The 12,525-nt window shown below is 40.5% G+C and overlaps 1 protein-coding gene across 1 annotated transcript in view; it reads right to left on the bottom strand.

Annotated features, from left to right (window-relative positions):
* hace1 (HECT domain and ankyrin repeat containing E3 ubiquitin protein ligase 1) overlaps window positions 1-12,525 on the bottom strand; it is a 63,573-nt gene that overhangs the window by 26,877 nt on the left and 24,171 nt on the right. Inside the window, exons 12-15 of the mRNA XM_041793232.1 lie at window positions 5,183-5,487; window positions 4,740-4,808; window positions 4,513-4,600; window positions 1,102-1,213 (exon numbers count right to left, since the gene is read on the bottom strand). Coding sequence (XP_041649166.1) covers window positions 1,102-1,213; window positions 4,513-4,600; window positions 4,740-4,808; window positions 5,183-5,487 — 574 coding nt within the window. The remainder of the gene's footprint in view (window positions 1-1,101; window positions 1,214-4,512; window positions 4,601-4,739; window positions 4,809-5,182; window positions 5,488-12,525) is intronic.

The raw sequence follows: 12,525 nt of genomic DNA, 5'->3' as shown, positions 1-12,525 counted from the left end.
AGTTATCTTGTGGCAAACTAAACTTAGTTTTAGTCATAATTTTAGTCAATAAAATTAACACTGATGGTGTGTTATTTTTATTCCAGATGTAATGTGATGCACATGTTCCACAAAGTTCCTCTTCTGTCTCGTCAGTCCTCAGAATATTTTCCCAGAAGTCTTGGGGATCATCAGGATGTTTTCAGTCAAATGTGAGATGAGCTTTTGTGTTCTTGTTTGTCAGCAGTGGTTTTGGCCTTGGAACTCTCCCATGATGCCATTGTTGCCCAGTGTCTTTCTGACTGTTGAATCATGAACTCTGACCTTAACTAAGTCAGTGAGGCCTGCAGGTCTTAATTTGTTTTTCTGGGTTCTTCTGGGACCTCCTGGATGAGTCGTCCATGCACTCTTGGAGTCATGTTGGTAGGCTGGCCACTCCTGGGAAGGTTCACTATTGTTCCAGGTTTTCTCCATTTGTGGGTAATGGCCCTCACCATGATTGGCTGGAGTCCCAAAGCCTCAGAAATGACTGATGGATGTCAGACTTTGTTTCTCATCTGTTTTCGAATTTATTTAGATGGTTCCATAATGTGTGGGAGATCTTTTAGCCTCCTTCACTTTGTCAGACAGCTTCTATTTAAAGGGTTTCTGGATTCAACAGGGTTAGCAGTAATCAGGTCTGGGTGTGGACAGTCAGACTGAACTCAGCTTTCCAAGAACTGTGGTTAATCACAGTTAATTCATGAGTAAACAAGGGGGGGTGACTCTTTCACATAGGTCAAGGTAGGTTTGGATGGCTTTAATAAATGAAATCCTGTATTAAAAACTCACTTTGTATTTACACAAGTTACTAAGTTCTAACAGTAAACAGTGTTTGATGATTTGAAAGATTGAAGTGTGACATATATGCACCTAAACCACTTAAAACAGACCATTTCTCTTTAAATGACATGATGCAGATCTAAAGAGCATTCGGTGGCGTGCTGTTGCCCACATACTCCACCAGAAACTCTTAATTTTCATAAAAACACTTATTGTGTTGTAAATAACATCTGTGAACGGACTCTGACGTGATGTTCCCTTCACACATGAGCAGCAGGAGCGTTTTATGGCATGTTGTACCTCTATGGATCAGCAGGATGTCGTTCTCGTTGACCGGACGGTGAACCATGTCGGAGTCGGGCTGGCCGGCCAGCAGATGCTCGTAGAACCACTCACAGCGATCCTTGAAGGGCTGAGGAGGGAAAACAAGAATTTATCCCACACTGCACAGCACTTTCCTCCACTAATTACCACTTCGCTCTGCTTTCAGCTCCTCACATTGTGGATTTTTTTCTCTTCCAACAGACGGCTTGGAAAGCTTTCAGAGCAGAAACCCTCGTCTATAACGCCGAGCTGAGCCTGAGCTCTATTTGCATAATATATGCCTTTGTTCTGAGAGCGTTGGAGGTAGAGTGAAGGATGAGCGTGGAAAAGAGAGAACCGCTCCCCCCGGGGCCGCAGGCGTACAGAGAGACGAATCAGCACAAGGAATCAAATTCACAGGTTAAAGTCTGTAATTAAAACAAGGGCCGTCTCCCAGGCGAGCCATAATCCACGGGTAACGAGGCTCGAACGCCGCCGCTCAAATATGAGCGAGTGAGAGAACGGCGCTTTAAAATTTATGAAGCTGTGTAAATGGAACTTAAGACAAGTGTTTTCACTGCAGCTGCAAAGCCGTTAAATGATCCTGCAAAGAAGATGGACAACTCTCAAAGTCACTCCTACAAAATCCCTGAAGACAAAAATAACGAGTCAGCTACCTGAAGACTCAAACCTGAAAAACACACAGGTGAGAACGTAAAATAATGAGGAGGAAGGTAAAGGGGGTCACCATGTCCGTACGAGAGAGTAACAAAGACATGAAGGGTTAATGGTTGGAGAAACTTAAAGGGGACATATTATTAAAAAATACACTTATTCGGATTTTTGTCAGAAAATGTGTGCTGAAACAAGTCATTCTCAGATTTTTCCCTCATAATGGGGAGTTAGCCCCGCCCCCAAGTTTGATTGGCCCTCCCCTCTTGGAAGAACGCTCACCCCTCCTCTACTGATCCTCTCAGCAGCCAGCTGAGGTGCTGGATAGCTCAGTGGGTTACCCTGCTGACTTTGGTCTGGAAGATTGATAGTTCAAATCCCAGTCAAGTCTTAAACTTTGGATAAAAGTGTCTGCAACAACAGGAGAGCCACATCCATTTCCTGAGAGGGGTGTGGTCAGGGGCGGAGTCAGACAGCTCATTAAAATTTAAAGCCACAGACACAGAAACAGCTTGTTCTGAGCAAGGCTGAAACAGAGGGGGTTTTATTCATGCAAAAAATCAGATAGCGGAGTGTTTTTTCAGCATCAAACCTCACAAGCATGTTTTAGGGACCTCTGAGAACAATATAAATGTGTCTAAAAAAGGGTAAAATGTGTCCCTTTTAAATATTATTCCACTTCAGGAACTAAAACACGAGGAACACAGACTGGAGAACAGAAGTCAACTGCTACCTTTCCATCACCCTTAGAAATGCGCAAAATCTAAACAGTGCAATAAAAAACTGGTTAAGGAAACACTTGATTTAAAAAAAACTCTCAAATATAGCTTAAAAGTTTTACGCTCTCATGATGGGGCTTTTCAGATGTTTTGATACAGAAATGTTTTTCCACACTTCAACGTCACAGGACGTGACGTACAGTGCCACAAGACCAGTTCACTCTGAGACAACATGGCGCCGTATGTGTGGACAGAAGAGGAGACGAGACTTTTCTTAACATCACACTTAGACCCTTATACGTTGCTTTTGCCATAAATACAGACTTTACCTCTGAACTATCGTCTTTGCCTTCGTCTTTTACACCGCTGTAGATGTAGCCATAGCCGGACCAACTCACTACAGGTTTGAACGTCCAGCTTCCCTGCAGCGGAGTCTCACAAGATGAGATTCACGAGAATTGCGAAGCTCAAGCCAAAACTCTCTTCAATGGAAGTGCAATTGTTCTTAGTTGAAACTTAAGAAATATGGCTTTTATTTAGCAAAAAGCTGTAATAGAAACCCAGCTACTGATTTTTATACCTCATAAACCCATTTTTTTTTCAAAATAAAACACAAACAACACAACAGAGATAGAAACTGAGACAGCAACATATCTCAAAAAAGTAGGCACAGGGCAACAAAAGGCTGGAAAAGTGGCACAAATGAAAACAGCTGGAGGACCATTTTGACACTAATTAGGTTAATTATTAACAAGTCAGTCACATGACTGGGTATAAAAGGAGCGCTTTAGAGAGGCAGAGTCTCTCAGAAGTAAAGATGGGCAGAGGTTCACCAATCTGTGAAAAACTGAGTCTATAAATTTTGGATGAGTTTCAGAAAAATGAGGAAAAATCTCTGTGAGCAAAGGGCAAGGCTGAAGGGGCCCTCAGGGGCCACTGCACTGAAAACAGGAATGATTCTGGACTGAAACCACTGCATGGGCTCAGGAACACTTCCAGAAAGAAGAAACCATATTGAACAGGATCCAGAAACACCACCGTCTCCTCTGGACCAAGGCTCATTTAACATGGACTGAGGAAACATGGACAACTGTTCTGTGGTCAAATTAATCAATACATGAAATTGTCATGAAACCATGTATGCTGTGTCCAGCAGACTAAAGAGGAGAGGGAGCATCCAGCTTGTTCTCCTGGCTCAGCTCTAAAGCCTGCATCTCTGATGGTATGGGGTTGCATTAGTGCCTATGGCATGGGAAGCTCTAACATCTGGAAAGGAACTATCAATGCTGAAAAGTAGTTTTAGAGCAACATATGCTCCCATCCAGACAACGTCTCTGTCAGGGAAGACCACGCTAAACCACATACCACAGCAATCACAACAGCATGGCTTCACTGGAGAAGAGTCCAAGTCCTGAACTGGTCTGCCTGCAGTCCAGACCTTTCACCAACAGAAAACATTTGGAGCTTCAAAAAAGGAAAAATTCAGCAGAGAAGACCCAGGACTGTTGAGCAGCTAGAATCCTACATCAGACAAGAATGGGACAACTTTCCTCTCTGTTGTTAAAAAAAGAAGGAATGTAGCAAAATGGTAAACATGCCCCTGTCCCTACTTTTTGAGATGTGTTGCGGCCTTTGCATTCAAAATGAGCTAACATTTTCCTGAAATGATAAAAAATCTCAGTTTAACGTCTGATATTTTGTTTCTGTTCTATTGTGAATCAAATATGTGTTTATGAGATTTGACATTCATTCCAAGTCATAGACGCTTCAGTCACGTGCCGAGTCAGGGAAACAATCTCATGATCAGCATCCTGAGGACTACAGCCTCAGCACACGGGTGCCTGCTCCACCAACCAAGCCTACACAATGAGTTCTTAAGGCCAATTTTGAATATTCTGACAAAAACAAAATTTGCATCTTGTCATACACAGCCTGACCATACAGTGAGTTTAGTATTCAACATGTGCTCCATGTAAGCACGTAAAACCAGAGAATAAATCTACAGCTGCTGTTGTACCTGTCCTTTAATGATGTGCATGAACCGGGACATGAGCTCAGGACACTCCAGCAGGAAGTGGAAGTGGTTAAAGATGATCTTTGGATTCCTGAGAGATGGGAGATAGAGAGAGATAAAACAAGTGGAAGAGAGAGAAAGAAGACACACACAAAGGAGGGGTTGAACTGAAGAAGTTTCTGGATCAATACTGCATCTCTGAAGGATGGCAGAGAGCCACACTGACTCACCTGGTTACAAAACACTTCAGCACCTCGTCGTGTTTGCAGACAAACTCAATGAAACGAGGGGACGTCATCCTGGGAGAAGGAGAAGGAGAGACGGTGATTTAGTGAGGAGAAGCTCTTCTTCAATTGTCTCTCTAAACAGCGATGAATCATAATTCATCATTTCCCTGACAGAAAGGGTTAAATCGATGAAAACAGAGAGTAACAGAGCTAAATGATGTCACAAAGTCAATCACAGGTCTCTGTTGGAGGTGAATTAACATCTTTAATGACCTGATTGTGGATAATTATGGAGCTGTAGAAGGTTTAAACAAAGAGAGATAAAGGTAGGAGGCTGATGAGGCTCTTGGTTGGAGATGTGTCAACTGAACCAATCACTGATGATTCATACGGCTGTTTCAATAATTATGTTTTTATTATTTAAACTAAATATCCAAAGATCAAACCCTTGTGGCATCTGACAGGAGCAGCACATGTAGAAGGCCTGGATCACCGCACTGAGACGATTGGCTGTCATGGAGATCACATCCTCTCCGTCGGGGTAAACGTCTGTTTCTATGACCATCTGAGGGTCAAGCAGGGAGGGGAGCTTTGGCGGTGACGAGGAGGGGTCAGCCTCTCTCTGTTTGAGCAGCAAGGAGGCGATCTCGCTGCTGGAGGAGGAAGAGGACGGGTTCTTCGTGTTCCTGTCCAGCTCTGTGGAGATGAGCACCAGCCACTCGTCCAGGGAGTGCCACAACAGCTCCAACGGCTGCAGAGAGACAGGCCGAATAAAGGAAGCAGTCAGGAGAAAAAATTAAAAAAGGAGTCCTCCCAAAACCTAAAAACCTAAAAAAATCAAGACAGATTTACAAAAGTATGTGTTGCATTGAAACATTTTTGAAAGCCTTAGTTTGGTTCAAGTATTTAAACAGACCTGCTGGAAAACAAACCAAGATTTAGAGGTTTATAATTAGTTTTAAAGTAGGAGAGTCAATCTGATGGTAACTGGTTCGAGACTTTTTCAAGCAAAATGTCCAAACTGGCTGATTCCAGCTTCTCTTTTTAAAGGTTATCATTGAACCTTTTAGCATTTCTAATATAAGTGTGTGGAGGACTGTGGCTTTTAGGTGCCTGCTCTCCCAGCTGAGCTAATCGGCGCCCTGGCTCCAGAATATTGAGAAATTTCTGCTTTTCGTTGTCATTTATAGCCAAAGAGGAGTCTTTGGGTCAGTGCTGTTGGTTGGCTGTTGGACATCAAATATTTGACAGGAAGACTAAATGGAAATGTGCAAACATGATCCTGGTATCAGATACTGGTCTGATCCTTAACATTATGAACAAACTTCATAATGATAACTGTTTTTTTTTTGTTTTGTTTTTTTTTAAATGAAAACCTCAAAATGCATTTTTTCCACATATTCCACATATTATGCAGGCCACGGGTTTCAAGCAATATAGGAAAGGAAAAGGATCTCTGCCGAAAAGTGTCACATAGTGTAATGCCTTGGACAAGGAATGAAAACATGAGATATTTCATGAAAAATTAATCGCGATCATCATGTGTAATTTATGGCTGACTCAGAGCACAGATGGGTTCCTGCAGATAAAGGCATAACGAGGAAGGTTTCTGACAGACAAATACATCAGATTAAGAGAGCAGATGCTAAAATACCATTACAAAGCAGCAAACAGGTATTTGAAGCTGCTGGTGCCTCTGGAGTCCCACCAACCTCAAGGTGTAGGATCCTCCAGAGGCTTGCAGTCGTGTATAAACCTACTATTCAGCCCCCCTAACCAATGCTCACAAGCAGAAACGGTTGCAGTGTTCCCAGAAATACATGAAGACTCATTTTCAAACAGTCTTGTTTCCTGATGAGTGCCGTGCAACCCTGGATGGTCCAGATGGAGGAGTGGTGGATGGTTGGTGGATGGCCACCATGTCCCAACAAGGCTGTGATGTCAGCAAGGAGGGGGCGGAGTCATGTTTTGGGCCAGAATCATGGAGAGAGCTGGTAGGCCCCTTAGGGTCCCTGAAGGTGTGAAAATGACCTCGGCAAAGTATAGAGAGTTTCTGACTGACCACTTTCTTCCATGGTACAAAAAGAAGAACCGTGCCTTCTGTAGCAAAATGATCTTCATGCATGACAATGCACCATCTCATGCTGCAGAGAATCCCTCTGTGTCATTGGCTGCTATGGGCATAAAAGGAGAGAAACTTATGGTGTGGCCCCCATCCTCCCCTGACCTTTAACCCTGTTGAGAACCTTTGGAGCATCCTCAAGCTAAAGATCTATGAGGGTGGGAGGCAGTTCACATCAAAACAGCAGCTCTGGGAGGATATTCTGACATCCTGCAAAGAAATTCAAGCAGAAACTCTCCAAAAACTCACAAGTTCAATGGATGCAAGAATAGTGAAGGTGATATCAAAGAAGGGCTCCGATGTTAACATGGAACTTGGCCTGTTAAGATGTTTTTGATTGAAATAGCCTTTATTTCAGTAAATATGACCTCCTAATGCTGCAAATTCAACAAATGACCATTTTCAGTTCTTTACAACCTATAAAATGTTTTAAAACTCTGTCACGCTTAATAATAATTGAACAGTGCATTTTGAGGTTTTTATTTTTAAAAAAATAATGGTTATCATTATGAAGTTTGTTCAAAAACATTTGAATTATGCTCTAATAGCTGATGACTTGGAAAATACTCTGACTGTCATTTGCATTAATATTTAGGAAAATAAGAGAAAAATGTCATTTGCTTAATAATGAGGAAAGCGGTGTAGTGTGATGAAACCAAATAAAGCTGAGATGAATAGACTGAGGAGTTCAGTAAAAATAGTTCATAGAATTTAAGACAGTCAGCAGAAATAATTAGAAACCCCCTAAACCAAAGACAGAGTGACATAAATCAAAATGAGTTTGTATTGAATCATTTGAACCACTAGAGGGCACCGTCTGCTTTTGAAAGCCTCAGTTTGGCTCCAGTAGCTGAAGAAGAGAGACAAACAGACCTAGTTTACAATAAATCCTGTTTTAAAGGAGGGCAGTCGATCCCAGGGTAGTTAGTTCAAGAACTTTGCAAGCAGAAAAGCACATGGTTTCCACACACCTTTAAAAATACATTTAAAACCTTTAAAAACCCTTTAAACTGAGAAAATACTCATCAATGATCAAAAATTAAAGCCATGCTAGATTTCTTGGTCCACTGGGCCAGGACTGAATTTTCTGATTTGATGTTGGTGAGATATCTGGCACATTTAACACATCTATTATAGAAAAGTGCTACTCAACCCTGCTCAACCAAAGAGCCAAACTGTTCAAAAATACCTTTGCAAGAGCCACAAACTAAGAGTCGAAAAGTGGGTAAAAGTGGCAATAAAAATAAGTTAAACCTGGCAGAATAGGTGAAAAATTGGCAAAAAAGCGGCCAAAAATGGGTGAACAGTGGTAAAATAGGCAGAAAATAACAAAAACTGGGTGAAAAGTGACATAAAATGTGAAGAAAAAGTGGCAGAAATGAATGAAACATGACAAAAAAATGGCTAAAAGGTGGCAATAATGGTAAAAAAATATATGTAGCAAAAACTTGGCAAAAAAAAAATGAGTGAAAAGTGACTAAAACTGGTAAAAAAGCAATTAAAACATGGGTTAAAATGAGTGTAAAGTGACTAAATTTGGTAAAAAGCAACAAAAAGGTGGGGGGAAAATGAGTGAAAACTGACTAAATTTAGCAAAAAGCAGCAAAAAGGTGGGAGAAAATGAGGGAAAAGTGACTAAAATTGGTAAAAAGCAACAAAAACATGGGGGAAAATGAGTGAAAAGTGACTGCATTTGGTAAAAAGCAACAAAAAATTGGGGAAAATGAGTGAAAAATGAATAAATTTGATAAAAAGCAACAAAAAGGTGGGGGAAAATGAGTGAAAACTGACTAAAATTGGTAAAAAGCAATAAAAAAATGGAGGAAAATGAGTGAAAAGTGACTAAATTTGGTAAAAAGCAACAAAAAGGTGGGGGGAAAATGAGTGAAAAGTGACTAAAACTGGTAAAAAAGCAATTAAAACATGGGTTAAAATGAGTGTAAAGTGACTAAATTTGGTAAAAAGCAACAAAAAGGTAGGGGGGAAATGAGTGAAAAGTGACTAAAATTGGTAAAAAGCAACAAAAAGGTGGGGGTAAAATGAGTGAAAAGTGACTATAATTGGTAAAAAGCAACAAAAAGGTGGGGAAAATGAGTGTAAAGTGACTTAATTTGGTAAAAAGCAGCAAAAGGTGGGGGGAAATAGGAAAAAGTTACATGTAATGGCAAGAGGCACCTTAAATGGGCAAAAAGTTGCGAAAAGTGGAAAAAATGCAATTTGCGAAAAGCAGGATAAAAGAGGTAAAAACTGATAAAAAAGGGCAAAAATCGGATTCAAGTGGCAAAAAGGATTAATAAAGGGAAAAAAATTGCAAATAAGGGCAATGGAAATAGACAAAAAAGAAAGGTTGACAACTGAATTTGATAATTAAAGCCAACTGTGTGTGGGAAACAAACTGCAATGGATAATTCTGAGGTCAAAGTTTCCTTTTCCATGGTTTTCTGGGGAATATTTCTAATGATATAAAAGACATAGAAGAGCCACGCGTTGAGTATCACTGACATAGAGTATAGGGGTCCTGATCATAACACATCTGAGCAATTTGTGCTGAGCTGAGAGAGTTTATTTAATGTAGACTTACAGAGGGGTCCTCCCACAGGAAACTCTGAGGATCAAATGTTAAATTCCTGAATTCTGGAGAATTATAATAAAACGTTTTTGGTGAAAATTCAGGTAGGAATACAAAACTATTGGGTCGCACAGATAGCCTAGTGGTCTAAGGCACTATCCATGTTACCGGGGCGGCCCAGGTTCTGATCCAGCCTGTGGCCCTTTACAGCATGTCTCTCCCCACTCTCTCTCTCCTGTCTGACTCTATCCACTGTCCTCCTCTAAAGAATAAAGGCATGAAAAGCCCCAAAATAAAATCTTTTCAAAAAGAAATACAAAACTATTGATTAATATTGACAATTAGGGCTGTCAAAGTTAATGCGTTAATATCGCGTTAACTCAAATTACTTTTAACGCTGCTAATTTTTTTGTCGCACGATTAACGCATGCGCGTTCTGTATGACCCTCGACCCATCCCGTAGTTTGCCAGACCAGGAAGTGGCGCCGTCGTGATGCGGTACAAGCAAGTAGAAATGGATAAAGGACAGAGACTTCTGAATGACAGGTTCAGCTTTCAGATTGTGTCAGATAAGACTGAAGTTATTTTCTCCTACTGTTGACATGAACGGAGTTACAGGAAGTTTGTAGAGTCTTCTATAGCACACACCACTCGCTAGCCATGCACACCGCTAATGCAGAGAGCCGCCCCCCTCGCCATGCTGGATTTGTTTACGATGAAGACACTCAGTCAAAGACTCTGCAGGGATGGACTCACTATCCTGCATACTGGGCATTTCCCGGTGTGCCAACACACTTTTGGGCCAGAATGATTTATTCATTTATTCAGGCTATTATATCTGCCATGAACCGGCTCCACAGCTGCACTATTGACTGTTGACTGGTCTGATCACGTCTCCTAAAGGTCCGCTCTCATCCCCACGCAGCTCCTGCTTGAAAATGAAAGTATTCGGAAAAAAACGAAACTTACTAAAACGATCGACTGGAACCGTGAATACACGCCAAATTTAAATAACAGTCAATCAAGATGCTGCAAAACTGTCAAAGACTCTGCAGTCCCTGTAGGAGATTGTCTGATGCTGGTGAATGTACAGCTGCATCATGAGGAGGAGGAGGAGACAGAGCAGCAGAGGCTGGTGTGTGACAGGAGAGCAGAGGTTAGTGAATGAGCTCTGTAGAGTATCAGAATAGAAGCTGAAAGCATTATTAGACTGTGGGTCTCCTTTATTTAGGAAGAAAAAAATGGTTTTAGATTAAATCTGTAGCTCTTCTATGATCTGAAGAATGAAGAGATGGTTAAGTCCTCTTAGTACACCTTAAAAGTTCTCCACTGAGACTTCTTTTACTTTGTGTGTTCATGAGTTTTGAAAAGCAGCTTCACATGTGTGTTTACTGACATCATTCCAGTAAATCTACTGGACTGATGACAGTCAGACAGTAAGAATATTCTTACTGTCAGCTTTTATTTTACATTTGGACATTTTTTTAGTTTGAAAGTAAAAATATGATAAATAATAGCAGACATTTTTTAAGTAATGACTTGCTTTTTCTCCTGAGCAGGGCAGATGTGTCCACCTTACTCACATCACACCAGTGAAACACCATTAGATGTGTCTGTGCCTTACTGCTGAGCTCTCAGCAGAGACTTGACTTCTTTATGTCCATGTGTGATGATAAGAGCTGTTGTTCTGTGTTCAGCTGCTGAAAACAGAGGAGTTAACTTCTAGAAGTCTAAAGTTTGACTCTACATTGTGGTATTATTCAGTAATGTTACATTAAGGTCAGTAGCTCCATCTGTTGTGGCTTGTTGGGCTCGAGTTTATCATGATATGCTCTCAGCATATTTTTGCAGCGTTCAGTATCTTTGAGCTCAGACTAGAGAATTTTCTGGACTTTATCTGTAGTTGTTTTGGGTTGTTGACATGAACAAACATTTGCATAAAGAAAGCATTTTTGTCCACTTGTGTTGATAAGGGTATTTAAATCTTGAGAAATAGTACTGTAAGATACATTTAGAACAGACAAAAAAGTGCGATTAAGTTGCGATTAATCGCGAGTTAATTATGGAATTTGTGAGATTAATCGCGATTAAAAATTTTAATCTATTGACAGCCCTATTGACAACATAAAAGCTGTTTCCTTGTAAAGCTTAAATTATACTTGCTTGAATTTGTTGTTTTAAATATGATCTTTTTTACAGATATCACATAAAATAATTCTTTTCACTGCTTTTACACCTAAGAAATAAAACCTATCTAGTTGACAGCCGATGTACAGGTGCATCCAAGAAATTAGTATATAACTAAAAAAAAAAATCAGAAACCAAACGGGTTTGGCACCTTGTCCATACTCGGTGATTCTCACCTGGCTCTTTAGGACATCACCTGTAAGCTCAGGCTGACAGTAAAGAGGATTATACCCCAGTAGCGGAAACACCTCCTCATATCTCTAGTCTGGAGTCTATTGGATATTTCTTACCTGGAATCATCATCAGCAAGCACCAATGCTGTATAACAGAGCACAATTTTAATCTGAAACCTCAGTTAAAGGATCTCCTCTCTGGACAGGAAGTCTTTGGTACCTTACTGGTTGGTGGTGGGAGGACTGAGGATTTATGGGCAGGTTAATGTAATGTCTATTTGAGCTGATTTCAACAATAAAACATTAATCACAACATTACAATCAGCTGATTAATGACATAATGAATTATCGTTAGTTACACCCTGATTAGTCAAAGCTTCCCATGCTGTAGTCGATACACATGTAGGTTTAGATCACCGTATGTTTAATGTACCGTTACAGAGGATTTACTCCAGTCCTTAAACCCCTCTAGTCCAAACAAAGAACCTCTTAAGTCCCTGATTTTAACAAATATTAGGTTTTCATTTGGCTAAAGATGAAATTTAAAGGATCATTCCAACATTAGTCAAAGTGATTAGAAAACCCTGAAAAACTCCAGATAATTCAAACATGTCCGTGTAAAGACAGGTGACAAATTAAAGAAAAAGACTTCAGTGACCCCTAACATCTCTGGACTCTACCTGAGGGATGAACACCTTATTCAAAATCAAATTCCCTCATTTGAAGGTGTAATCTTCA

The sequence above is a fragment of the Cheilinus undulatus genome, linkage group 8 (assembly GCF_018320785.1).
Source record: "Cheilinus undulatus linkage group 8, ASM1832078v1, whole genome shotgun sequence".
Lineage (NCBI taxonomy): Eukaryota > Metazoa > Chordata > Actinopteri > Labriformes > Labridae > Cheilinus > Cheilinus undulatus.
This window is presented reverse-complemented; position numbering and strand designations above follow the sequence as displayed.